This window comes from Pongo abelii, chromosome 18 (genome assembly GCF_028885655.2).
Source record: "Pongo abelii isolate AG06213 chromosome 18, NHGRI_mPonAbe1-v2.0_pri, whole genome shotgun sequence".
Lineage (NCBI taxonomy): Eukaryota > Metazoa > Chordata > Mammalia > Primates > Hominidae > Pongo > Pongo abelii.
Window position 1 is genome coordinate 2,643,761 of NC_072003.2, and position 25,999 is coordinate 2,669,759.

Genomic DNA, 25,999 nt, shown 5'->3' on the forward strand with positions numbered 1-25,999 from the left:
CAAACTCAACCTTTCTCATTCAAAATTTCAAAATGAGTATTTACTTTGAAAGTTTGCATCTATATATTTGCGTCTATATATATGTATCTTTATATATATATATATATATATATTTTTTTTTTTTTTTTTTTTGAGATGGAGTCTCACTGTCACCCATGCTGGAGTGCAGTGGCGCAATCTCGGCTCACTGCAAGCCCCGCCTCCTGGGTTCACACCATTCTCCTGCCTCAGCCTCCCGAGTAGTTGGGGGCTACAGGCGCCCGCCACCATGCCTGGCTAATTTTTTTGTATTTTTAGTAGAGACAGGGTTTCACCGTGTTAGTCAGGGTGGTCTCCATCTCCTGACCTTGTGATCCGCCCACCTCGGCCTCCCAAAGTGCTGGGATTACAGGCGTGAGCCACCACGCCTGGCCACGTCAATATTAATGAATGTCTTTTCTTTTGTTTGAGACCGAGTCTTGCTCTGTCGCCCAGCCTGGAATGTGGTGGTGCGATCTTGGCTCACTGCAACTTCCAACTTCCAGGTTTGAGGTATCCTCCTGCCTCAGCCTCCTGAGTAGCTGGGATTACAGGCGCCTGCCACCATGTCTGGCTAATTTTTGTATTTTTAGTAGAGACCGGATTTCACCATGTTGGCCGGGCTGGTCCCTAACTCCTGGCCTTAAGTTATCCGCCTGTCTCGGCCTCCCAAAGTGCTGGGATTATAGGGGTGAGCCACTGCGCCCGGCTACATGTCTTTTCTAGTACCTTGTGTTTAATTGTGGATCGGTATAATACAAAGAAAAATAGAATGCCTTTTTTCTTTTGAGCCCTGCACAGATGCCCCCTCCCTGTCCAGTTCCTCCAGTGAGACCGAGGCTGCTGGGGGGCCTCCCTGCAGCTGCTGTGGAGCCTCTGCCTGCTGTCACGTGAGCTGCCTCTGCCCACTTTATCCTCTTGGGTTCCTCTTCCCCAGACTGGCCACGGGGGTGGCCCCTTCCTGCCCAGCCCTCTTTCTTTGCTCCTGTGAACACCTTCCTGCAGTACCTTCAGGGGACTGTTGGGGCAGCACCTGTCCTGGGTCTGAGGCCTCCTGGTCTGCTAGCCTGGCAGGAAGCTTGGCCCCCAACACAGCCACAGGCTCCCTGGCACCAGGTTTCTTTCAGTTCCTCTAAACTGAAAGCCTCTGTTTCCCAGCCTTTGCACGTGCTGTTTGCCACTCCTCATGCCTGGGCCCTAGTGTCCCTCCCAGGATTTCCCTGAGCTCCCCGCTAAGGCTGGGTCCCCGTTCTAGCTTCACAGCACCTGAGACAGGTGTTGGCTGGTCTCCCCACCCCCTGTCCTAAAGACTGTGGGTCTTAAGGGGCAGGAGCGCCCAGCACTGCAGAATGAACTGAAGCCCCTGTGGGTTGGTCTGCGCTGCTGCTGTGCGTCCAGGGTGATTGGAGATTCTCCAGGTGTGCTCCTGGGGTCTGTGGTGGTGGGACACCCCCTTCCCCCAGCCGCCACGCTCCCTGCAGTAACTCTTGCACTTACTGTAAGTGCTTGGACTGTCTTGTGGTTGACATTAGGACACACACTCAGGCCAGAATTGGGCAAGACTGTTCCTGAGCGGGGCGTGCAGGGCGCTCTGGCCTGGGAGGTGGGGCGCGGGTCTGCTTCCTCCTGCAGGCCAGCTCAGTGTGGGGCTCGTGTCTGCCCAGAGCTTGGCCAGGCAGTGCCGCCCCTTCCCTTCCTGCCACCTCTACCACCAGCCTTCCCTCAGACTGCTTTCTGGGCCTAGTCTGTGGCAGGTGTCCGGGGCACATTCTTCTCTCTAGCCTGCCATGAAACTGTTTCATTTTTCTTTTAAAAAAATTGAAGTGAAATTGACATACTATCCAACCATTTGAACGACCCCAGACAGAGGTGGTGGTTGCATGAATGAGCATGTTGTACAAACATGACCTCTAGTTCACTGCATTGCCCCACTCCTAAAGGAAAACCTGTCCCCAGCAAGCAGTTGCTCCCCATTCCTCTCTATCTTATGGCTTTGGGTTTCATTTTCATGTTTTTTTGAGACAGAGTCTTGCTCTGTCACCCAGGCTGGAGTGCAGTGGCATGATCTCTGCTCACTGCAACCTCCCCCTCCCGGGTTCAAGCGATTCTCCTGCCTCAGCCTCCCTAGTAGCTGGGATTACAGGCACCCACCACCACGCCCAGCTAATTTTTGCATTTTTAGTACAGACGGGATTTCACCATGTCTGCCAGGCTGGTCTCCAACTCCTGACCGTAGGTGATCCGCCCACTTTGGCCTCACAAAGTGCTGGGATTACAGGTGTGAGCCACTGCGCCCGCCAGTCTGTGACTTCTTTAAATACAAACTGGATCATGTTTCTCCCCTGCTCTATGCCCTCTCTTCATCTTTCAAGTCCTAATTCAGAGATCACCTCTTCTGGGACCCACTGAGCTAGTCCCAGCACCTCCTTCCCTTGTCCCCCCTGCTTCTAGGAACCACATTTCTGGTGTGGCATTGGCTGTACCGTTGGGGATGCTACTGCTCCCTGGTAGGCTGCCAGGTCTTGAGCGTAGGGACTCTAACTTGTCTTTGTCTGGCAGGGGCCTCACTCAGCACCTGGCACAATAGTAGGTGCTCAGGGAACTGAATGAATGGATCAGGGTCTGAGGCGGGCAAGGGCTGCGGCAGTGAGCTCTGACCCCCTGGGTGGAGCGTGAGGAGGCCATGTTGGCCTTCAGGGTGCACCCCGAGACCAGACATGGGGTCCAAGCTGCCTAGGGCTGAGCGTTTATCTGACACGTGTTCTGAAAACCTGGTCGTGGTGTAGGTGCAGCCCCCGGCCCTGGTCATTTGGAAGTTTGTGTCCAAAAAAACCCACATGGCTACTATAGCACCTGTGAGCCAATGGGGTCCTCCACCTGCCCACCTGCCTGCAGAAGAAACGCCGAACACTGCCGCCTAGTGGTCAGGGCCAGCTGGACTCCCTTCCCACCCCGCCGGGTCCTCAAAGAGGAGGACCCACTCAGGCCCTTTTCCATCAACCCTCAAAGCTTGGGGTGAGCGAGAAGGGGGAGCTGCCCTGTCCTTGGGGTCATTGCAGTCGTCTGCTTCCAACCTCTTGCCCCCTCAGTGCCTGCTGTCCAGCGGGAGCAGCTCAGGGCTCTACCTCCCCTGCCGCCCTAGACTTTGGGGAGCCTCCTTGCACCAAGCAGCTTGTGCGGTGCCGAGTCCTACTTGCACCACGTTGTCTTTACCTCTGGCATTTTTTTTATTTAAACATGGGAGGCAGAGCTTGTGGTGAGCCAAGACTGCGCCACTGCAATCCAGCCTGGGTGACAAAGTGAGACTCCATCTCGAAAAAAAAAAAAAAAACTTCACTGTATCATTGTTTAAGCCTTAACTTTTAATGATAAGAAAATAAAGCACCTTTGGTCATACCCCTGATGGTACATCTGTGTTCTTGGCCCATTTCCTCTGGTCCTGCTGGGGCCACACATGGCTCTCCTGGAAGCAGGTCGAGAGCGCCCAGTGCCATCTCCCAGCATTGTGCCCCTCTGGGTGTGTCCTCAGGGCAACTCAGAAGGATGGCTGTCTCCAGGAGCAGGCGCCTGCAGGGACACTGTTGTCTGCAGATGAGGCTGCCCCCCAGCCCTTTGTGATGGCTTCTTCCGGAGAAGTTCATCTCCCCAATCACTCTTGGGACTTTATTCCTCGTCTCTTTATCCCCATCCTCCCCTACCCTTGCCGGGGTCTCTGCAAAATGCTGCTGGTCCCTCCTGCAGAAGCCCACCCTACATTTCTCTACTGCTCCTGTTGGGGTCTCTGACCTGAGTTTCTCAAAGCCCCTCCCCCAGTTCCTGGAAATCCCCGCTGCTGTAGCAGTGACAGGCCAGGGGCTTGTGACCTGTGGTTTCACGCCGGGGGGAAGTAGCTGTGAGGGAGGAGAGAGATGTGTGTCCCTGGCCATCCCCACCCCAGAGTCCACTCCACCTTGGGGTCCTGCCCGGTGCTGGGAGACCAAGGGGAAGGAGATCTGCGCCCTTCCTAGCCCTGTCACTGGCCATCAGTCATCTGTGGAGCCCACCACAGAGTCAGGCCCTGGAGCTCCAGTTTCAGGTTCCCTCGGCAGCTGCTGGCTGGATGCCTGGCAAGGCTCTTAACCTTCTGAGGCCTGTTTCCCTGAGCAGAAAATGAGGGTCACAGTGAGAGTGAGGGGTGATGGTGCCCAGACACGGCCTGGCCCACCCTGGTGCTCAGGAAATACCACCGGTGTGTGTCTGGCACCCTACCAGGTCAAGGACACACAAAGAGTCACAGCAACCCTCAGTGGGGGAGGCAGTGAGCGGAAAAAAAAAAATCACAGAGGCTGGGCGTGGTGGCTCACACCTGTAATCCCAGCACTTTGGGAGGCCGAGGCGGGTGGATCACGAGGTCAGAAGATCGAGACCATCCCGGCTAACACGGTGAAACCCCATCTCTACTAAAAATACAAAGAATTAGCCAGGCGTGGTGGCCGGCGCCTGTAGTCCCAGCTACTCCAGAGGCTGAGGAAGGAGAATCGCTTGAACCCGGGAGGTGGAGGTTGCAGTGAGCCGAGATCGCACCACTGCACTCCAGCCTGGGTGACAGAGTGAGATGCCATCTCAAAAAAACAAAACAAAACAAAACAAAAAAAATCACAGAGCATAAGGGGAGCATCCAAAGAGGCCTGAAGGAGGTGTCTAAGGAGGAAGAAGGAGGGGAAGGAAAGAAGGGCTTCCTGGAGGAGGTGGTGTTCTAAATACTGAGACCCATTTCTTTTTTTTTTTTTTTTTTTGAGACAGAGTCTCACTCTATCACCCAGGCTGGAATGCAGTGAGGCTATCAGCTCACTGCAACCTCCGCCTCCCGGGTTCAAGCGATTCTCCTGCCTCAGCCTCTGCAGTAGCTGGGATTACAGGTGCGTGCCACCATGCCCAGCTAATTTTTTGTATTTTTAGTAGAGACAGGGTTTCACCGTGTTAGCCAGGAGGTCTCCATCTCCTGACCTCGTGATCCACCCGCCTCGGCCTCCCAAAATGTTGGGATTACAGGCACTCGGCCAACTGAGGTGCATTTCTTAAGTAGGGAGTGAGGAAGAGATTTGGTGCAGACACAGGTGATGCAGACACGTTGGGGGGCTGGTGATGAGAAGCGGGAGGGGACCAGGGAGGGCCCCTGAGGGGCTGAAGGATTCCAGGATGGAAAGTGCCTTTTGGAAAGATCCTGTGGCTTTAAGGTGAAGACTGGGTTGATTGGGGGTAGGCGATGAGAAGACCTAGGCCAGGCAGCGGCAGGGGCAGGGGCGGGGACACAAGCTGGGGAGGCAGGATCTCGGGATCCTGAGTAATAGAGAGTGGGGAGGGTGCAGTGGCGTGACGTCAGGCTGCAGGGGGGATGGGCGTGCCTTCTGCGGGAATGGAAATAGCCCAGTGGAAGCTGGTGGTGAAGGGGTGGGGGCGAGCTCAGCTTCAGACACGCCAGCTTGAGGTGTCAGGAGCCACACTGGAGACCCGGTGTGACCTCTCACACTAGAATTTAGGCAGAAAATGAATGGGTAAGAGGCCAGTGAGCACAGCTGACCCACTCCCTGCTCCTGCAGAGGGAAGTCTCTCCATGTCCCCATGTCCTCAGTCCTGGTGTTTCAGCCACAAAGGAGTTAGGTGCACTTTGCCCACCCTACAACGTTTTGTTTGGGACGAGGTCCCACTTTGTTGCCCAGGCTGGTCTTAAACTCCTGGGATCAAGTGATCCTCCCGCCTTGGCCTCCCACAGTGCTGGGATTACAGGCGGGAGCCACCGCGCCCAGCCCACCCCTGAGCTTGGACTGTGCTGTTTCTCCATGGTGGGCTGCTCTGCGCCACCTTTCCTTGGTCTGAATTCGGCCCCAGGCACAGCCTCCCTGGCCTAGGCTTTCCTGGAGGGCTTGGAGTTACAGGGGCAGGCACTGGTGTTGCTCTCACTCGGAAGGCGGTTGGGGCTGGAATGGCGCAGGTGAGGGACAAGACGGCGTAAGATGGGGGACAAAGCCAGGGCAAGGACGGGATCAAGCAGGGGAAGGGGCAGAGCCAGGGGCAGCCCTGGGTATGCCAGGACCTGCAGCAAAATTGGGGCTACAGGGCCTTGTGACTCCAGGAAGAATGAGGGCATCTGAGGTTTAGGAAGTCCGCAGGAGAGAGGAGAGTGTGTGGAGAGGGTGGCAGGCCACGCAGCACAGAGGTCCACTTGGACAGCCTGACAGATGTCCTTCTGCTTAGAGAAATGGCGGTCACCGGTGACCTTGGCAAGGGCAAGGAGCTGGGGAGGGAAGGGCAGGTGAGGAGGTGGAGACAGAGTGAAGATTCCTCTTCTCAGAAACAAGGGCCGGGCAAGAAAGAGGGAGGAGCAGAAAGGGCCTCTGGCCATATCTGTTGCCTCCTCTCCTTTGAACCAGGACAGACTTAGGGACTTTCACAGGCTGCAAGTTCCAAGACTGGCAGGCCCAGGCTAGTCTGGGGAAGGGGCTTGAGGGAGGCTCCTGCTGGGGAAGGTGAGGCTGAGTCCAGCAGGAGGGCCAGGCCAGGGGCCATGACCCCATTGCCTACATAGAGAAGGTGATGAGCCAGCATCCAGGCTACTCAGGGAGAGCTCTAACCCAGGATGAGGCCTTAGATCTCAAAGGACACCCAGGCCTGGTGGCAGCTGCCCAGGGCCCCTGAAAGGGGGAGTGGAGATCAGGCAGAGGGGGTGCCAGGGACTGCCACACAGGATCAGTAGGGCAGCACCAGCCCTGGCTGGGCTGCTTTCACTGCTACGGGAACCGCTCCAACTGCTCCAGAAAGACAGAAAGATGGCCCTGAAGGTACAGGCTTTGCGTGAGTGAGTGGCCGCAAGGACAGGTGGGAGGACCGGGACGCCAAAACGTGCAGAGCCCGGGGGGGCCTCGAGAGGTCGCAGTTCCGACAGGGCTTCCACCAGTCATGCCTACATCTTGAGGGGCAGCGACACACCCCACTAATGTTTGGGTCCCTGATGCAAAGGCAGAGACAGGTGCGGGGAGGGGGTCCTTTTTCTCCGAAGCGAGAGGTGAAGTCACCAACCGCTGGGTCAGAGGCAGTAGGTCTGGGTCTGGAGAAGACTGGGGACAGGGTGGAGGGAGGTGACCGCAGCCACAGGCTGGGACTTCACAGGTGTGGGCTGGGGGCTTTTCCGGACGCTGAGGCAGAGGAGGCCCGCGCCCCGCACATCTGCTGGGACCCTTAGCTCGCCCAGGATTGGTAGGGAGATCCTGGAAGACCAGCGCCCGGAGGAGTCAGGCCCCGCCTTGGGGGCAAGGCCGCGAAACCACGGCCTGCAGCTTCACGCCAGGGGTACAAAGAAAAGCGTCGCTGGGAACCGAACACCTGCAGACGACGCGCAGCCGCAGAGGAGGCGGGGCGCCGAGGCCCCGCCCTGTATGCTAATGAAGCACACACCACACCACCCCGCCCCGGCGCGAGACCGGTCCAACGCTGCGGGGATCCAGAGGCCGGCGGCGCCCGGAAACACCCGCGGAGGCCGAGGCGGGGCGGGGCCGGACGCCGGGGCCAGGTCGCTAGGCGGGCAGCACAGCCCGGGGGAGGTCAACGGGCCGCCCGGGCGTCCCGGGGACTCGTCTCCCCCACGGTGCGAAGTGGTACGGCCCTCAGGGGCGGGGCCCAGGTCATGTGACGCGGCCGCGGCCGCCATTTTATTCTGCGGTGCTGGTATTTAGAGCGCAGCGGCTGACGGGCCGGATCGCCTTTGCCGCCGCCCGCTCGCCAACCTTCGCGCCCGGCCCGTCCTCGTTCCCGCCTCCGCCACCGCCTCGGCCCGCAGAGCTTGCCCCTTCCCCACCCGCAGACATGTCCGAGTCCAAGAGCGGCCCCGAGTATGCTTCGTTTTTCGCCGTCATGGGCGCCTCGGCCGCCATGGTCTTCAGCGGTGAGCGCCGCGGCGGGAGGGACTCGGGGGCGGGGGCGCGCGCGTTGCTCATGCCCGCAGCTCGCCGGGGTCCGGTGTGTGACGTCACTCTGACGTAATCCGAGCGGTCGGGGGCGCCCGGGCCTCGTGTGACAGCGGGCGGGGGTCGGCGCCCCGAGGGCTGCGGGGAGCCGCCGGGGGTCCGGGGCGCAGGGCGTGCGGACTTGGCCGGGGTGTGAGTCTCGGGGGTCCGGGCCGGCGGCCCTGCCAGCCGGGTCGTGCAGGTGCGGGGGTGGGGCGGCGGCGCCGCTGCCATCTTAGCCCCGGGAGCGGCGAGAGGGAGGCTGGGGTGGGGGCGCGAGGGGGGCGGCGCGCGGGCCGATTCTGCAGGCAGGTGACATCACACCTCGAAGGCCCCAGTGCGCGGGCGGCGGCGCGGGTCCGGCCCAGGAACGCCCCGGAGAAGGGTCTCTGGAGCTTTCCGGCCGGTGGGGAGCCCCTGTCCCCCACGGGAGGTCCACAGCCCTCGCCCTTATGGCGGCCGGCCCCGGGGGTCAGGTGGGTCTCACCCACAGGCAGGTACTTCCGGTTGGAGCTGGTTACCGTTGCCCAATACCCGTGTCGCTGTGTGGGCTGTTTCCGAAAGCTGGGCTGAGGGCTTGGTTCGGAGAGCCCGCGGAGACCCAGGGGTGGGAGTGTGTGGAAGTCGAGGGAGCGGGGAGACAGCAGCGTCGGCGCTGGCGGGGCTGTGTAGCTTGCAGAGGGTCTGTGCTCTGAGGTGGGTGAGAGGGTGGCATGGGTGTCCGAGTTTATGGGATCCAGTCGTTGTCCTCAGGACTGAGGCTTCCAGTTCTGGTCCTAATGAATGGAGGGATGAATGAATGACCTTCCTTTTCTTCCCTGAGGCTTGAAGTTGGGAGGGGCTTCCCTGGGCTTGGAGAAGGGGCCTTCTAGGGTTCTTGATGGCACCCTGCTTTTCAAATTGGGCCTTGACAGGTCCTGGGCGTCCAATTTAGTGACAATTGGTCTCCCTGGGAGAATGGCACTTGGGCTAGGGCTAGGCCCAGGAATGTGGGTCCCACGAGTTAAGTTCTGGCCCAGTCTCAGCCTCCGTGGACTGGCCTGGCCTGGTCTGGTCTGATCTCCGCCTCCGTGGTTAGGTCTGGTTTTAGCTTTGATGACCGTGCCCTGCCCCACCCTGCCTGGTGGCCTGGGGAGGCTCCTAGTGCAGGTATGTGGAGGGTTTGAACTCCAAACAGTCTCTGCTGACTGTAAACACCTGTGGGGTGGGGGCTTAGGGCTCTCTGTTCTCTTGCGGGCCTCCTTCTGCCTGGGCCTGTCTGCCATTCGTGAGTGAGCCCTACCCTTCCCGTCGTGTGCAAGTAAGGGGTCATTTGTGGTGGAAGAAGTGGTTTAGACTTCTCCTTCCCCCTAGGCACCGCCTGCTCTTTCCACTGACTGAAGGCTTCTCCCAGCGGACTGCCGAGCCCTTCCCCCCAGCCTCCTCTGTTCTTTGCCCCCAGAATGCCTCCAGAGATTCCATTTTGCCTGGCCACCTGTGGAGTCCTAGCTTGTGGCTGTCACTCATTCATCCAACCAATCTTGATTTAGTGCTTACTATGTGCCAGGTACTGGTAGGACAGCAGTGAACAAAATGGGATCCCCGCCCATGTGGAACTTAAATTCAAGCTGTTGCTGCTTGCCCTTGAAGCCCTGAGTTTGTCCACCGAGCCCTTTTTCTGCACCCAGCTCCTTTCCTCTCTCTCCATCAAGACCTACACAGGCCTTCGGACAGCCTGACCAGTAGGTGTCTGGAAATTGAGAACACGGTATGGCTGGCCTAGGCCTTTCCTGCTTATCCCTGGCCCTTACTATGGCTCTCTAGGAGCTGACCTCTGACTTCACTTGGCCAATTCAATCAACTGTTCTTTTTTTTTTTCTTTTCCCTCTTCAAGACAGAGTCTTGCTCTGTTTCCCAGGCTGGAGTGCAGTGGTGTGGTCATGGCTCACTACAGCCTCAACCTCCCAGGCTCAAGCAATCCTCCTGCCTCAGCCTCCTGAATAACTGGGACTACAGGCACAGGCCACCATGCCCAGCTAATTTTTTTTAGAGACAGGGTCTCGCCATGTAGCTCAGGCTGGTCTCAAACTCCTTGTTGCCTCAAACGATCCACCTGCTTCTGCCTCCTAAAGTGCTGGTATTATGGGTGTGAGCCACCATGACTGGCCCAACTTCTGACTTCATTTCTGCCTTCTCATCATGCTTTCCTCTAGGACCTGGCTTCACCTGCTGTGCTGACCTAAACAAGCCCCCTGCCCTCCAGTGGCCTCTGCTGTTGCCAACCTCCAGCTCTGTCCCCAGCTCCTGGCCCTTGGCCTGCCTGGCACTGACGGATTGGTCTTAAACCGAATGAGGTCCACAAGCCTCTTGCAGGCCCCTGTCCCAGCTTCCCATTTTTTCTCATGACAAATGTCCTGTTGATTCTTTCTTCATCATGTCCTCCAAGAAGTTGTCATGTGCTCCTTTTCCGTATTTCCTGTGACTTCCTCCCTGCTGGCAAGCGCGTTGTATTTTATGCTTGTGTTTCTGCAACTGCTTTCTGGCCCCCCACTCTTGCTGTGGCTGCTGAGCCTAGTGCTGCTCACAGGTCTGCCTTCTGCAGTCTGGTCAGGCTTGGCCTCCGGACTGGAGTCCAGGGTGCTCATGGTACTCCGCTCCTGGTGGCCATCCCTTTCTTCCCTGTGCTCCTCTTGGTGCCTCCTCCCCCTGCCAGCCACATGATTCTTTCTGCTGCCCTCTGTAGAAAAGGGCCTGGCTCACTTCCTGCCTCTGGTGGACAGTGGCCTCACAGGGTCCACTACTTGGGTTGCTGAGTTCCCTGTATTCAGTCTCCTGCCCACGTGTCCGTCATGCTCTGGTCTCTTGTGCATACATGATGCAGTCAGATGTGGTCCTGGGCGTGCAGTGGGAGCCCCTAAAATGCACTGTAATTGCTCTATATGCTCGCCAGGTAAAAAATGCTCTGTAACCAGGAGTTCAGGACAGGTGCTGGGACAGGCCCTGGGCCCCAGTCTGCAGGTGCACTGGGTGTTGGCGTGGCATGTCTGGGCACCTCCACGGTGGCGTGGAGGAGGCAGTGTGGCTCCCTGGCCCAGGTCCCAGCCTCCTCCCTCCCTCTAGTCACTCCCTGGATACCCAGCACCATCGTCTTGGGTGCCTCTGCAGGTGCTGTCCAGAGCCCCTGTCTTATTGCCTTATTTTTCTGTGACTCCTCTCTCCTGCCAACTTGGGATACTTGTCTGTGAAGCCCCTCCCCAGCACCCTCTTCTCTGCTCTCCTGGAGCGTGTCTTTGTGCCTGGAGGTCACCGGGCCTGTGTCCTCACTCCTGCTCAGTGCTGGGGCACAGGGTAGGCAACTTTTGTGGCCCAAATATATCAATAAAATATGAAGAGGAACGGTAGGGGTAGTCGTGGTCCTTTCCATCTCTGACCTATGTAGTCTTCTGCAGGTCAGGCTGGTGTGTGTGTGTGTGTGTGTGTCAGAGATTCACTCTTGTTGTTTGAGACGGATTCTCTCTGCGTCGCCTGGGCTGGAGTGTAGTGGTGTGATCTTGACTCACTGCAACCTCCACTCCCGGGTTCAGGCGATTCTCCTGCCTCAGCCTCCCTAGTAACTGGGATGACAGGCATGCGCCACCACTCCTGGCTAATTTTTGTATTTTTAGTAGAGACGAGGTTTCACCATGTTACCCAGGCTAATCTCGAACTTCTGACCCCAGGTGATCCGCCCACCTTGGCCTCCTAAAGTGCTGGAATTACAGGCGTGAGCCACTGCGCCCGGCCAAGTCAGGCTGGTTATTGATCTGCTCCCCTAAAAGACGATGGCATGAGTGCTGTGGGCAGAGAGGGGGCAGGGAGTTGCCAGTGCAGTCCCCTCAAGCAGCTCAGTAGGCCCCTGGGGTGGCCCTGGAGGGCAGCTGGCAGAAGTCAGAAAGGCAAATGAGCCCCCGTGACACTGCTGTGTCCACAGAATTCTCCACTTCGAGAATAGGACCCAGGAGAGGGGAACTGAAAAGAAAGGCAACATTCTCTTGGGAGAGGAAGGAGGGACAGCTCTGGAGGAGACAGGCCACCCTGGAGCCCAGCCCACCAGCACTGTTGCGGTGGGAGGCTTAGGCCTTCTGGCCAGGCTCCTGTGTGCTTGGAGCCACCCTGCGTGTAGGGGAGACCCCTCTGGGAGGTCAGCTGAGGCCTCGTGGTTGGACTGGTGATGATCCCCATCTTCTTTTCTGCCCCCATCCTCTTCTTGGCTCACCCTGTCTCCTGTCTGGTTAGAGAAGATTCTCAAGTCTGTCAAGGGTTCAGGCCTGCTGTGTGGCTGAGGGTGCAGAGAGCTGCCCTTTCTGGCAGAACGTTTGGCCCTCCTGGGGGAATATTTGGGGCTGGGAGCGTTGGGGAGCTTGGCCTGGGCCACTCAGTGAGTCAAGGGAGCTCTGGCCTGGGTGACAAGAGTGGCCAGGTCAGCTGCTTCTGACCCTCTGGTCACACCCTGTAGCAGTGGCTTTGCCATCCCCAAGACCTTTGGTGGCTTTTCCAGCATGTTGTCCTGGGCAGTAGCCCCAAGGGTCAACTGACCCTGACCCCACATGGGGGCTGCTGAGGCTGCACTGAGGCTCCCTGGGGTGGCAGGTGGGTTCACTGCAGAGCCAGGAGCCCCAGATGGGCCACGCCGCCCCAAGGGCTGCTGCTGGAGGAAGAGCTGGACTCTGAGGGTGGGGGCCTCACGTAGAGGAAGGAGGAGTGGCCGTCCCGGGCTCCTTTTGCTTGCCTGTGGCTGTTCCTTCTGGGTCCTCTTGCCCTGGGCTGGGTGCCTTCTTCGGCTCTCCCTCTGCATGTGATAACTTGGGGTGGCCCTTGCAGCTGTGCCAAAGCTACACCTTGGGGTCCTAGCCTCAACTGGCCTGCATACTGCTGTGGGCTCACCCCGCCTTCCTCCCACAGCCCTGGGCGCTGCCTATGGCACAGCCAAGAGTGGTACCGGCATTGCGGCCATGTCTGTCATGCGGCCAGAGCTGATCATGAAGTCCATCATCCCAGTGGTCATGGCTGGCATCATCGCCATCTACGGCCTGGTGGTGGCAGTCCTCATCGCCAACTCCCTGAATGAGGACATCAACCTCTACAAGTGAGCACTGGGTCAGGCCCCTGCACAGGGCTGGAGGACTGCAGGGAGGGGGGCGGTTCACTTGTGGGTGGTGACCCGGACCTTTGTCTCCCTCTGTCTCCCCCTGGTTGGCAAGCTGCTAATGTCAGTCCTCTCTTCTCGCCCCCAGGAGCTTCCTCCAGCTGGGCGCCGGCCTGAGCGTGGGCCTGAGCGGCCTGGCAGCCGGCTTTGCCATCGGCATCGTGGGGGACGCTGGCGTGCGGGGCACCGCCCAGCAGCCCCGACTATTCGTGGGCATGATCCTGATTCTCATCTTCGCCGAGGTGCTCGGCCTCTACGGTCTCATCGTCGCCCTCATCCTCTCCACAAAGTAGACCCTCTCCGAGCCCACCAGCCACAGAATATTATGTAAAGACCACCCCTCCTCATTCCAGAACGAACAGCCTGACACATACGCACGGGGCCGCCGCCCCCAGTAGTTGGTCTTGTACATGCGCAGTGTCCTAGTGCCCATCGTCCGTTTCCCCGGCCTTGCCCCCGCCCGCCCCGTGCCGTGGACATCTGGGCCCACTCATCGCCCCTCCAGGCCCCCGGCGCCCCACCCCCTAGAGTGCTCTGTGTATGCGGATGATTTAGAATTGTCATTTCTCTTTACTGGATGTTTATTTATAAAGATCTGGCCTGTTCCTGCGTCTGCGGAGCGGCCCTTGTCTCCCAGCTATCTATAACCTTAGCTAGAGTGTCGCCTTGTGGGTTCCTGTTGCTGAGACTTCCTGGATGGAGCCGCCCTCACCGCCGGGCCCGTGGCCCTGCGCGGAGCTGTGTCCAATAAAGTTCTTGGATGTGACGGGCGTGTGTCTGCTTAGCTTGTTGGGGGCGGGGGCGGGCTGGCGCCGGGTGCTGCCGGTCACGTGGGCCGGTCCGATCACGTGGACGCGGCGGTCACGTGGCGCGCCGCTTCAGTCAGCTGAGGGTCACGTGGGCGCGCCCGCCGCTCTCGTCTGGGGTTCGTCACCGGGCGCGGGATTTGGCCGCCGCGGGGCTCCGGAGCCGCTCGCTCCCGACACGGCTCACGATGCGCGGCGAGCAGGGCGCGGCGGGGGCCCGGGTGCTCCAGTTCACTAACTGCCGAATCCTGCGCGGAGGGAAGCTGCTCAGGTGGGCGCGGGCTGGGGACCGGGCGGGGTGCGGGGTGCGGGGCCGGGGACCGGGCGGGAGGCAGGGTGCGGGGACGGGGACGGGGACCGGGCGGGATGCAGGGTGCGGGGCCGGGGACCGGGTGGGGAGAAGGGTGCGGGGACGGCGACCGGGCGGGATGCAGGGTGCGGGGCCGAGGTCAGGCCCGCCATGCGAGCGCCCACCCGCTGCGTCCGCAGGGAGGATCTGTGGGTGCGCGGAGGCCGCATCTTGGACCCGGAGAAGCTGTTCTTTGAGGAGCGGCGCGTGGCCGACGAGCGGCGGGACTGCGGGGGCCGCATCTTGGCTCCCGGCTTCATCGACGTGCAGATCAACGGTGCGGCCCGGGGCCGGCAGGGGAACCCAGGAGAGGAGCTCTGAGCTCCATGCGACACCTCCTTTTCTGTGGCCGCAGGTGGATTTGGTGTTGACTTCTCTCAAGCTACGGAGAACGTGTGTTCGGGGGTTGCTCTGGTGGCCCGGAGGATCCTGTCGCACGGCGTCACCTCTTTCTGCCCCACCCTGGTCACTTCCCCACCGGAGGTTTATCACAAGGTGAGGTGAAGCTCCCTGGCTGAGGTGGAGGGGGCTCCAGGAGCAACCAGCGCCCTCATTTTCAAACTCACGCCCCACCCCAACACGTATTCCATGGTCCTGAGTCTGGTCTCCTTTGCTGACCCGACCTGGGCCTGGGTCCCGCCCCTGTGCTTCTTTATCAGTTGTCACTCTGCCTGGCCTCCCTAGATCCTCTGTCCTCCGCAGCTGTCTCCACACTGCTGGCTCAGCACCCTCTGAGCCATAGGCCGTCCCCACCCCCTGCACTGCACTCTGGCTGCCTCCAGGCTTCAGACACCATTCCCTTAACCTAGGTCGCAGGGGAATACGTGATTGGCACAGCGATAGTCCCTGGTCAGGCTCTTCCTCCCTAACTTGTCTGATGTGTGACTCAGTGGAATACGCCTTCCAGAAGAGACTCCCCCTGCTCCTGTACTGCTTGCCTCACGCTTCCACTTTCCTTCCTGCCCGGAAGAAATTTGGTTGTCCTTGGTCTTTTTTTATTTTAATTTTTATTTAGGTTCTACAGGGTTAACTCTTTGCTGTGTGTTACCATTCAGGCTTCTCTTGGCTGTACTTGTGCTACTGTTTTTTACTGAACTACTTGAGGATAGGTTGTATCCAACATGCCTGTTTTTTTCTGTTTAGTTTTCGTTATATTTTTTTCTTTTTGAGACGGAGTCTCGCTGTCGCCCAGGCTAGAGTGCAGTGGCGCGATCTCTGCTCACTGCAGGCTCCGCCCCCCAGGGCTCACGCCATTCTCCTGCCTCAGCCTCCCAAGTAGCTGGGACTACAGGCGCCTGCCACCTCGCCCGGCTAATTTTTTGTATTTTTAGTAGAGACGGTTTCACCGTGTTAGCCAGGATGGTCTCGATCTCCTGACCTCGTGATCCGCCTGCCTCGGCCTCCCAAAGTGCTGGGATTACAGGCGTGAGCCACCACGCCCGGCCAGTTCTTGTTATTTTTAAGAGACAGGGTTTCTCTCTGTGGCCCAGGCTGGAGTAAAGTGGTGTGGTCATAGCCCATTGCAGCCTCAGCCTCCTCTGCTCAAGCGATCCTCTTGTTTCAGCCTCTTGAGTAGGTAGGACTACAGGTGTGTGCCACCATGCCCAGCCAATTTTAACATTTTTTGTAGAGAAAGAGTCTCACTGTGTTGCCCAGGCTGGTTCTGAACTCCTGGGCTCAAGAGAGCCTCTTGTCTTAGTCCCCCAGAGTAGCTGGCACTACGGGCTTGTGCCACCACACCCGACTAATTTAAAAAGTTTTTTCGGCCAGGCACGGTGGCTCACGCCTGTAATCCCTTTGGGAGGCCGAGGCAGGCGGATCACGAGGTCAGGAGATCGAGACCATCCTGGCTAACACAGTGAAACCCCGTCTCTACTAAAAATACAAAAAAATTAGCTGGGCGTGGTGGCATGCACCTGTAGTCCCAGCTACTTGGGAGGCTGAGGCAGGAGAACCGCTTGAACCCAGGAGGCAGAGGTTGCAGTGAGCTGAGAGTGCGCCACTGCACTCCAGCCTGGGCAACAGAGCGAGACTCCATCTCAAAAAAAAAAAAAAAGTTTTTTGTAGAGACAGGGATCTCATTATGTTAACCAGGCTGGTCTCAAACTCCTAGGCTCAGGAGATCTCCTGCCTCGGCCTCCCATAGTGCTGGGATTACAGGCGAGAGCCACTGTGCCTGGCCCATTGTGCCTGTTTATTCCTTAGTACTTAACTTTTTTTTTTTTTTTGAGACATAGTCTCGCTCTGTCGGCCAGGCTGGAGTGCAGTGGTGTGATCTCGGCTCACTACAACCTCCACCTCCTGGGTTCAAGCAATTCTCCTGCCTCAGCCGCCCGAGTAGCTGGGACTACAGGCGCCCGCCACCACGCCCGGCTAATTTTTGTATTTTTAGTAGAGACAGGGTTTCACCATACTGGCCAGGCTGGTCTTGAAATCCAGACCTCACGATCTGCCCATTTCAGCCTCCCAAAGTGCTAGGATTACAGGCGTGAGCCATGGTGCCCAGCCAATACTTAACTATTTCTTAAGATAATGAATATTTTCTTATGTAGCCACAAGAGTTAGTGAGTTTAGGAAATGAACACTGTTAACAGTACTTTAATTGAGCTGCCTGTGTTCTAGTTCTGTCCAGAGCCCCCGCCGTTTTTCCCCTCCAGCACAGGATTCATTGCAGGATCACCACTTGCGTTATATGCCCAAGGGGTCCCTCTCTTGGTGTGTGGGCAGAGCCAGAGCTGGGAATAATGGGGGTGGTGTGTGGGTTCTGGGCTCAGGCTTCCTGGATTTGGCGTTGGCCTCCTGATGTCATGTATCGGCTGGAAGACTCAGGACACCCTTCTGCCTTTCTGAGCCTCTGTTTCCTCAAACCTGAAGTGAGGATGATGGCAGCATGCATGTCTTAGGAGTGTTGGGTGCTCAGCATCATGCGTGAGATGCTGAGTGTTAACCACTCAGTATCAGCCATGGATGTCTTTTTGGAAATTCCCCACAGCCCTCCCCACACAGAGTCAAATGTCAAAAACCTGCTGCCAACTGGCACCTGGTTCTCACAGCTGCTCTCTGGGGCTCTGGGGCCTGCCAGAGCTACCTGTCCAAGATTCAGGATTCAGCATATCACCTCTGCCCCGCCCCCACCGGCAGCATTCCTTTCCTACCTGTCCAGCCTATTCTCTGTCCCCAGGCACATTCCCCACTCCTGCCCCCAAACTCTTGGCCTAGAAGGCCCTGGCCTGCTCCCCAGGCCTCCTCTGCTAAGCTTTGCCCGCCTGTCCCCACTGTGCCCCCACTGCCCGCACATCTCTGGCCAGCACAACCATGGGACGAACTATGGCTCTTGTTCCTTAGGAAGAGTCTCTGACAAGTAGGACTTAGTTTTCTTCCCAGCATCCACTGCAGTGCAGGTGTCTTACCCTTGGCGCACACACAGGATGAAGGCAGAGAGCCAACTATTGAGGGTGGGAATTGGGAGGCCTCCTGCCTAGATCATCTTATAAACTGGAGGCCCCTTCACTCGGGTCTCCCCTCTGCCATGCACGCCACCTCTTCCAGGGCCCATTCACCCTGGGTGGAATTGGATGGCCACTTTGCCAGAAGCCTCTTCGGTCTTTTGTTGTCCTGTTCTGGTCCATTAAGACCACCTTCTCTTTTCTGGGGGGTTTCCACCTGCCCTTTGCTACGGTACTTGGAGACAGGTCAGATCACTTTGTTCTCTGCTTTAAGTCGGTCACCTGCTGAGCCAAGGTGAGGCACCTCCAGGGGGCAGCCAGGCACCTCCAGGGGGCAGCGAGGCCCCTGCCTCTGGCCCCACACGCCCTCTACACTTTGACCTTTCCAGCTGCTTACCTGCCTGGAGTGTGCCTGGCTCCCCTCCCCTCAGTTGATCTTTTACTGTGCTCTATGTAGCGCCCTCTTGCTCCCTTCTAAAACTCCATTCTAGAAAAACTCAGCCATTGCTTTTTTGTTTTTTCCTGTTTTAATCTTTAGTGAGCCTGTGTATCCATAGGACTTGTGAGGAAGAACAGCAGCCCTTTGCCCCAGCCAGCTTCCACCCTAGGGACAATCACTTTCAACTCAGTGGACTCTTGGAATTTGCCCCCATAGCTCTAAAAACTATGCTGGCTGCTCCTCAGTCTTTCAACTTAGGGCAGAATCCATTGCCTTCCACCAGGAGAGCTGAACATCAGTGCCCTCATGGCTCCGTGAGTCCTCTTAGCCCCTTTCTCTCCCCTCATCTTTCCCAGTAGTTCCCCATAATTGTGATGAGAATAGCCGTGTAAGTCAGTCATCAGGGTGGTGTGAAGGGACGTGTGGCCCAGTGACATCTTCTCAGCTGCCATTTCTGCTTGCTTTGCCGTGAGTGTTCTTTGCTTTGTTTCTTGGCTCTAACTCAATTCCAGGCTTCCTCCTGATTGTTTCACTCCCCTCTCTGGCCATTTATTTATTTTTCGAGATGGAGTCTCTCTCTCTCACCCAGGCTGGAGTGCAATGGCGTGATCTCTGCTCACTGCAATCTCTGCCTCCTGAGTTCAAGTGATTCTCCTGCCTCAGCCTCCCGAGTAGCTGGGATTACAAGCGCCTGCCGCCATGCCCTGCTAATTTTTGTAAGTTTTAGTAGAGATGGGGTTGCTCCATGTTGGCAAGGCTGGTCTCAAACTCCTGACCTCAGGTGATCCAACTGCCTTGGCCTTCCAAAGTGCTGGGATTACACGTGTGAGCCACTGTGCCCAGCCAAATGTTTTTTTTTTTTTTTTTTTTTTTTTGAGATGGAGTTTTGCTCTTGTTGCCTGGGCTGGAGTGCAATGGCATGATCTCGGCTTACTGCAACCTCTGCCTCCTGGGTTCAAGCAATTCTCCTACCTCAGCCTCCTGGGTAGCTGGGACTACAGGCATGTGCCACTATGCCTGGCTAATTTATTTATTTTTATTTATTTATTTTTTTTGAGATGGAGTCTCGCTCTGTCGCCCAGGCTGGAGTGCAGTGGCGCGATCTTGTCTCACTGCAAGCTCCGCCTCCCAGGTTCACGCCATTCTCCTACCTCAGCTTCCCAAGTAGCTGGGACTACAGGCGCTCGCCACCACGCATGGCTATTTTGTATTTTTAGTAGAGATGCAGTTTCACCATATTAGCCAGGATGGTCTCGATCTCCTGACCTCATGATCCGCCCACCTTGGCCTCCCAAAGTGCTGGGATTACTGGCGTGAGCCACCGCGCCTGGCCAATTTTTGTATTTTTAGTAGAGATGGGGTTTCTCCATGTTGGTAAGGCTGGTCTCGAACTCCTGACCTCAGGTGATCCGCTCGCCTTGGCCTCCCAAAATGCTGGGATTACAGGTGTGAGCCACTGTGCCCAGCCCAGTGTTCCTTTTTCTGCCATCCTATTCTTGTTTTAGGGACAGTAGACCTCTTGTTGGCTGGAGGGTGTCCGTGATGGCCCTTTTCCCTTGTCTATCTCTCCTCGTAGTCTCTGCTTCCCTGCCTGGCCCTGTCCTCTTTTGTTCCGGCTCCCTTTCGAGGCTTGCCCAGGCTGCCTGCTGACCTTGGTGGTGTGCTTTCTTTCAGAAGAGGTGTCAGCAGGCCAGCTGGGGGCACCCAGCCTGCAGGAGGGGCTTTATGGGGGTACCCGTAGGTTGGGATCCCTGGGTCCTTTCTCTTAGGCTGGCTGGGTTCCCTGAGAAGAGTCTAGCAGTGGTCAGAGGGGCTGGGCCTGGCTGGCACCCTGCTGAGAACACACATTTCGCGAGTTCCCGCCGTGCCCACACCTACCCTTGCCAGTCTGCTCTACTTCCCCAGGGGCCCAACTGGCACACTCAGGGCAGGCACTCTTCTGTTGGTCCCCACGTCACCCCACTTCTCAAGGCACCATCCTGAGCCTGTGGGGGTCACTTCCCTCACTGTGTGCACTCCCCCAGACCTGCCCAGTGTCCTCTTGCCAAGTCTCTAAAGTCTGGCTGTCTTCCTTCCATCCTCTGCTAACCCCCCCAACCCCGCCCCCGGGTTTAGGGCTCTTAAAAGTCTTACTGTTGGCCAGGCATGGTGGCTCACGCCTGTAATCGCAGCACTTTGGGAGGCTAAGGTGGGTGTTCGGTCAGGAGTTTGAAACTGGCCTGACCAACATGGTGAAACCCCGTCTCTACTAAAAATACAAAATTAGCCGAGCATGGTTGTGCACACCTGTAATCCCAGCTACTCGGGAGGCTGAGGCAGGGGAATTGCTTGAATTCAGGAGGCAGAGGTTGCAGTGAGCCGAGACCTTGCCATTGCCCTCCAGCCTGGCCGACAAGAGTGAAATTCCATTCCGGGATGGGGAGTTCAGAGGAGGGTACAACCCAGCCACCATCCTCACCTGAAGCTCTTCTCTCTGGAAAGGCCCCCCTGGCCCATGCCTGTGTTGGAGAGAGGGAGTGTGCGCTGGACTGCCTGCCCACCTGTTAGACTCTGAGATGTGTGGTGTGAGCCCATGTCCCCGCGTTCCTTGACACTCTCGGTCTTCCTGATGGTGTCCAACTCCAGCCATGGTGTGGACCGCACAGTGCTGAGCCCTGGCCATGCCCACACTGAGCTCTGCCCCAGGGTCCCTGCTGCTCCTGGGAGCCTCCTGCCTCCCAGCCCTGCTCCCTGGGCTGCTGTGCCCAGGGCCACTCTCAGTGCCCACAAGCCTGCCCACATGGCCAGGGACCGCTGGCAGCCCACACACCTACCATTTCTTCCTGCTGCTGCCATGGGTCCTTCAGTTCTGCCAGCTCTGCTTTCCCTGACCCCTGTGAGGGGACAGGCGGCTGGGGCTGGGCTGGGTGCCGGGCTCTGAACTCTGACCCGAGATCTCTGGCCTTGGCTGGGCTGTGGCCTCTGGGAATGGGCCGTGGGGGACAGGGCTTTAACAGCTGGTTCCCCCCAGGTTGTTCCTCAGATCCCTGTGAAGAGTGGTGGTCCCCATGGGGCAGGGGTCCTCGGTGAGTGGCTGACCCTCTCCCCGCCCCCACCCTGGGAGGCTCCTGTGGGACCTGTTGACAGCCCCAACCCCTCCAGATGCCCAGCTGGTGGGGAGGGCAGGTGATAAGGGCTGGGTGGGGCAGGGACCTGCTGGAGCCACTTGCTCCCTCCTCCCAGGGCTGCACCTGGAGGGCCCCTTCATCAGCCGGGAGAAGCGGGGCGCGCACCCCGAGGCCCACCTCCGCTCCTTCGAGGCCAATGCCTTCCAGGACTTGCTGGCCACCTATGGGCCCCTGGACAATGTCCGCATCGTGACGCTGGCCCCGGAGCTGGGCCATAGCCACGAGGTGATCCGGGAGCTGACGGCCCGTGGCATCTGCGTGTCCCTAGGTGAGGGGCTGGCTCAGGGTGGGCCTGCTTGGGGGACCTGGGCCAGGTGCAAAGTCTGAATCCAGGTCCCTCAGGGCACTCAGTGGCTGACCTGCGGGCGGCAGAGGACGCTGTGTGGAGCGGAGCCACCTTCATCACCCACCTCTTCAACGCCATGCTGCCTGTGAGTGCTGTGGGGCCCCAGGGGCGGGGCTGGGGTCCCAGCAGCCCCTGCTGTCGCTCAGCCATCCCTTCCCTCAACCCTGCGCAGTTCCACCACCGTGACCCAGGCATCGTGGGGCTCCTGACCAGTGACCGGCTGCCCGCGGGCCGCTGCATCTTCTACGGGATGATTGCAGATGGCACGCACACCAACCCCGCCGCCCTGCGGATCGCCCACCGCGCCCACCCCCAGGGTAAGCTGCGGCAGGTGGGCGGGGCAGGTAGGATGACTGGGCTGGCAGGTTCTGAGCCTCTTCTCCCCAGGGCTGGTGCTGGTCACCGATGCCATCCCTGCCTTGGGCCTGGGCAACGGCCGGCACACACTGGGACAGCAGGAAGTGGAAGTGGACGGTCTGACGGCCTACGTGGCAGGTGAGCGCCCTGACCCACTGGGTCCTAGGTCCCAGCCCGCATGCCAGGTGGCCCACGACCCCCCAGAGCCTGCCCTCTCTGCTCTCAAGGCACCAAGACGCTGAGTGGCAGCATAGCCCCAATGGACGTCTGTGTCCGGCACTTCCTGCAGGCCACAGGTCAGTGAGCAGCATGGGTGCGGGTTTAGGTGGTCTGTGACTGGTGGGTCCCCACGGGCTGGACCGGGTGCCTGGAGTGTAGCCCAAGCCCTGCCCACAGGAGCTCCTGGGCAGTGGGTACTTGGTGACTCGGGCCCAGGGTGACAGGCAGACCAGCAGGGTCCTTGTTAGCCTGCTGCAGAGTCCCTGAGACAGGGAGTGCTGGGGTGTTGGGGGGGCTGCTGGCAAAGCCATGTGGGCTTGGGGACCGTCACCCAGCTGTGTCCCCCAAGCAGGCTGCAGCGTGGAGTCGGCCCTGGAGGCTGCATCCCTGCACCCCGCCCAGTTGCTGGGGCTAGAGAAGAGTAAGGGGACCCTGGACTTTGGTGCTGACGCAGGTGAGGGCCCGTCCCAGGGTCACCGGGCAGCCTGGCCCTGCCTGTAGACTCTGTTTTTCCTGGGGCGGCCTGGACAGGGCCAGGGAGGGTGGGTCCTCCCTAGCTCCCTCCTCTCAGGTGGGCTGCCGGCTGCCAGCCTCAGTTGTAGCCCCGTGTTGCCATCAGGTCAGGCTTTCTGGTGTTGCAGACAAGGCCAGGCAAGGGGTTGCGGGGAGCATTGTCCAGCACCTCTGTCCATCTGTGATGGGTCAGGGTGTCTTGCACTAGTCGTGTCCCTGGGCCTCGGTTTCCCCACCAGCGTCGGGTTGTCGGGGAGCAGCTCTGGGGTAGGTAGGCGGCCTGACTCCTGCCCCCTACTCACTGCCCCGCTCTGTCCCAGACTTCGTGGTACTCGACGACTCCCTTCACGTCCAGGCTACCTACATCTCGGGTGAGCTGGTGTGGCAGGCGGAGGCAGCTAGGCAGTGACAAGGACCTCAGCTGAGAGGACACCCGGCCGCAGCTGGATGCCGTCAGGGCCGAGTGGTTGGGGAGCTGGTCTCCAGGGAGTGAGTTGGGAGCCCTGCTGGAATGATGCCCAGGGCCTGTGCGGCAGCCCTGGAGGCAGTGGCTGGGATAAACGTGCACCCAGCAGGACTCGCCTTGGCTCCGGGTTTTGCTTGTGCTCACATGTGGCACCATCCTTGGTTGCCCTCCTGGGGAAGGCATTCGCGGCCTGGGGTGGGATGGCTGGGCTGTAGTTCAGCCTGGGCCTTGGGCCCCAGTGGGGGACAGGGCCTGTCTGCATGAAGTGGACCCGAGACCTGCAGACCCCAGGAAAATGTCACTGTGGGAGGGAGGGCAGGCAGTCTGGCTGGTGCCATGGGGTGAAGCCACCGTGGGGTGGGGGTGAAGAGCAGGCAGGAAGGGGACCGGGCACAGGGAGTGTGGACAGTCAGGGGTTTGCTGTCTGCACCTGAGTTGGGTGTGCAGCGTGGAGCCCACAGCCTGGTTCTGGGCCAGGGCACAGTGCCAAGGGCTCCGCTCTGACCTCCAGGAGGGAGACTGAGCCCGGGACCCCTGTTCTCTGCTCCCTGGCCTGCCTAGCCCTGAGTGCCACGGATGACCAGCATTCTGTTTTCTCTTCTCAATAACCCTGTCTCCTCACCCATCCCCAGGCCTGGTGCTTGCCGGCTGTGGTGACCCTGCCTGGTGCTGGAGGGCAGTATGGGAGGCACCAATGTGCCCTGCTCACCCCATTAGTGTCATCCTGCCATCTTCTGTGTCCCCTTGGCCCTGGCACACACCCATGTGGCAAACACAGGCCATGAGGCCCCCTGAACAGCTTCGAGGCGGGCGGGCTTCTGGAGCCCTCTTGGCTCTGAGGACAGTCACAGTGGGGTCAGACATCAGGGTTTGGTGCAGCCCCACGTCAGGGGTGATTGTCTTGACTTTCTCTCCATTTGGGTTCTGGGGTGGGTGCTGTCCTGGGTACAGGAGGTACGCACCTGGCTCTGCCACTGTTCTCTTCCCTCTGCTGCAAAGCCCAGTTAAGGAAATCTCTCCAAGTCCAAAGAGATAGGATGGTCTGGGCCCCGCCTGTTGGAAGGGAACAGCCAGGGAACAACCACCTGCCTGGGCAGGGCCTCGCCTGAGGGAGGGCCTGGGGCAGGGCACAAGGGGTTGATCTCAGCCCACAAGCCCCAGGGGCAGCCCAGGAAAGCAGGCGACGGATGTGGATCCTGACCTCCCGAGAGATGTGGGGTGCAGGGATACCCACCTCTGCCCTGACAGCCGCGCACCCCTCATGAAGTGGCTGTCCAGCGCCTGCCTGTGCTGGGCTTGGGAGAGGAGCTGTCTTGCCAGGGCTCCCAGGCAGGGAGAGGCAGGTGAGGTTCTCAGCCGATGTGTTGGAGGTTGAGCATCACCTGTGCCCAGCTTGCTGGCTGTCAGTGCTTGATGTGCCCATCCTCAACTAAACCCCAGAGCTGGCATATTGGTCATCCCTCCTCAGACGGGACACCCAGTCCAGAACTGGTGAGCCCTGGGCCAGCCTTTGGGCCTGGCCTGCCCCATTGACTGACCAGCGCCCCACCTCCCTGGCTGGTGGGTCGGGGAGGGGCTGGCCGAGATGGTTGGTCCATAGGGCTACCCCTGGGTGGTGGGAGAGGGGCCCAGGGTCAGGGTGAGAGCTGGGCCAGGGAGCTGCTGCAGGATGATTTTGAGGTGTGGGGGAAACACTCTTGGTTTGGGTTTGCTTTTTAAAAATTGTGGTAAAATACATAACAAAAGTAACTATCGTAACGAGCAGTTCTGTGTGACACGAAGTGAATTCACTGCTTTGTGTGACCTTCGCCACCATCATTCCCCACCACTCACTCCCGCTGGGCTCCCATTCCGCTCGCCATTCCGCTCCCTCTGCAGCTATGGGTTTTACAAAGAAGGATGCAGGGCGCCCTGACTGCGGGGTGAGGTGCAGGCCTGCCCGCTGTGTGGGCATTCGCTGAAGGGGGACTCCCAGGTGTCTGAGTTACGGGTTGGGGGGTCGGGCATGTGGGGAGGGTTGGAGTTGGAGGTGCATGCTCTCAGAGCTGGTGGGGGTGGCCCGTTTCGTCCCGTGTGTGAACGGGAGATGAGACCCGGCGCCTGCGATCCCGCAGACCGCGCCCGGCCGGGAGTCACTTGTGGGCGCACGCTGCCGGGATGCTGGGCCGAGCCCGCGGTTCAAGACCCAGATCTCAGCCAGGTCCCTTTCGCCCTCCGAACCTCTGCACCTCCTGAGCTCCGAGCACATCCAGGCCAGAGACCGCGTTTGGGGCGTGGGCACGGGAGACGGTCATCAGCCAGGACCGTCTGGACCAATCCGGCCGCGCCCCGCCCAGCCTCGTAGCCCACGCGCTGAGTGCAGACTGACGCGCCACTCTAGGAGCGTTGCGGCACGCGGGGCCGCGCCTACTGTGGGAGGGGCTCCTGGGGGGCGGGACTCTGTCGAGCCAATTAGGGTCGCCGCAGGGAAGGCACGCGCCGCGGCTGAGCAATAGGGGCGCGCGTCGCCCTTTCCAGTTAACCCGCGTGGCCCCGGGCACTGAGCCCAACGCTGCGCGGTCCCCGGCGGGCCCGGGAAGCTGGGGGACCAGCGCAGCCTCTCCGCGCCCCTCACACCCCTGCGCATCCCTTCTCGCCCCAACCCTTCCCACCGCGTTACCCGCACGCCTGCGGACCCCGTCTCGCGTCTCGCCCCAACCCTCCCCGCCACAACCCTCACAACCTTGCACA

The 25,999-nt window shown here is 59.2% G+C and overlaps 3 protein-coding genes and 1 long non-coding RNA gene across 8 annotated transcripts; 2 read left to right on the plus strand and 2 right to left on the minus strand.

Moving 5' to 3' along the window:
• Positions 1–7,556: 7,556 nt before the first annotated feature.
• Positions 7,557–13,927, plus strand: ATP6V0C (ATPase H+ transporting V0 subunit c). Its single transcript, XM_024233456.2, has 3 exons — positions 7,557–7,936; positions 12,918–13,101; positions 13,250–13,927. Exons 1-3 carry the CDS (start codon positions 7,858–7,860, stop codon positions 13,452–13,454), a joined length of 468 nt encoding a protein of 155 aa, XP_024089224.1. The 5' UTR covers positions 7,557–7,857; the 3' UTR covers positions 13,455–13,927.
• A 76-nt stretch (positions 13,928–14,003) lies between these two features.
• AMDHD2 (amidohydrolase domain containing 2) lies at positions 14,004–25,033 on the plus strand. Of its 5 annotated transcripts, XM_024233457.3 has the most exons (11): positions 14,013–14,238; positions 14,457–14,593; positions 14,672–14,811; positions 21,212–21,266; positions 21,424–21,636; positions 21,711–21,799; positions 21,887–22,031; positions 22,102–22,209; positions 22,299–22,367; positions 22,643–22,744; positions 23,124–25,033. In XM_024233457.3, the coding sequence occupies exons 1-11, from the start codon at positions 14,156–14,158 to the stop codon at positions 23,210–23,212; spliced, it is 1,230 nt and encodes a 409-aa protein (XP_024089225.2). In that variant the 5' UTR covers positions 14,013–14,155; the 3' UTR covers positions 23,213–25,033. The 5 variants fall into 5 exon arrangements, with proteins under 5 accessions (XP_024089227.2, XP_024089225.2, XP_024089226.2 ...); XM_024233459.3 differs by lacking the exon at positions 22,643–22,744 and having other exon boundaries at positions 14,004–14,238; XM_024233458.3 differs by lacking the exon at positions 22,299–22,367 and having other exon boundaries at positions 14,030–14,238.
• On the minus strand, positions 19,062–21,727 carry LOC129050899 (uncharacterized). The gene is made up of 3 exons (XR_008514785.2): positions 21,486–21,727; positions 21,015–21,227; positions 19,062–20,699 (listed from the first exon to the last, which is right to left on the minus strand). It is a non-coding gene; the product is annotated as an uncharacterized LOC129050899 (long non-coding RNA).
• Positions 23,661–24,692, minus strand: CEMP1 (cementum protein 1). The gene is given in 2 exon segments (XM_024233460.3): positions 23,661–24,206; positions 24,208–24,692. Coding segments are annotated over 2 exon segments (717 nt in total). The 3' UTR covers positions 23,661–23,974.
• Positions 25,034–25,999: the final 966 nt, after the last annotated feature.

Excerpts from the sequence above, each read along its gene's own strand:
- ATP6V0C (XM_024233456.2), top strand. The coding sequence starts at position 7,858 with ATGTCCGAGTCCAAGAGCGGCCCCGAGTATGCTTCGTTTTTCGCCGTC. Across the intron at positions 7,937-12,917 it reads GGCCGCCATGGTCTTCAGCG|CCCTGGGCGCTGCCTATGGC; the intron begins GTGAGCGCCGCG and ends TTCCTCCCACAG. Across the intron at positions 13,102-13,249 it reads GAGGACATCAACCTCTACAA|GAGCTTCCTCCAGCTGGGCG; the intron begins GTGAGCACTGGG and ends TCTCGCCCCCAG.
- AMDHD2 (XM_024233457.3), top strand. The coding sequence starts at position 14,156 with ATGCGCGGCGAGCAGGGCGCGGCGGGGGCCCGGGTGCTCCAGTTCACT. Across the intron at positions 14,239-14,456 it reads CGCGGAGGGAAGCTGCTCAG|GGAGGATCTGTGGGTGCGCG; the intron begins GTGGGCGCGGGC and ends CTGCGTCCGCAG. Across the intron at positions 14,594-14,671 it reads CATCGACGTGCAGATCAACG|GTGGATTTGGTGTTGACTTC; the intron begins GTGCGGCCCGGG and ends CTGTGGCCGCAG.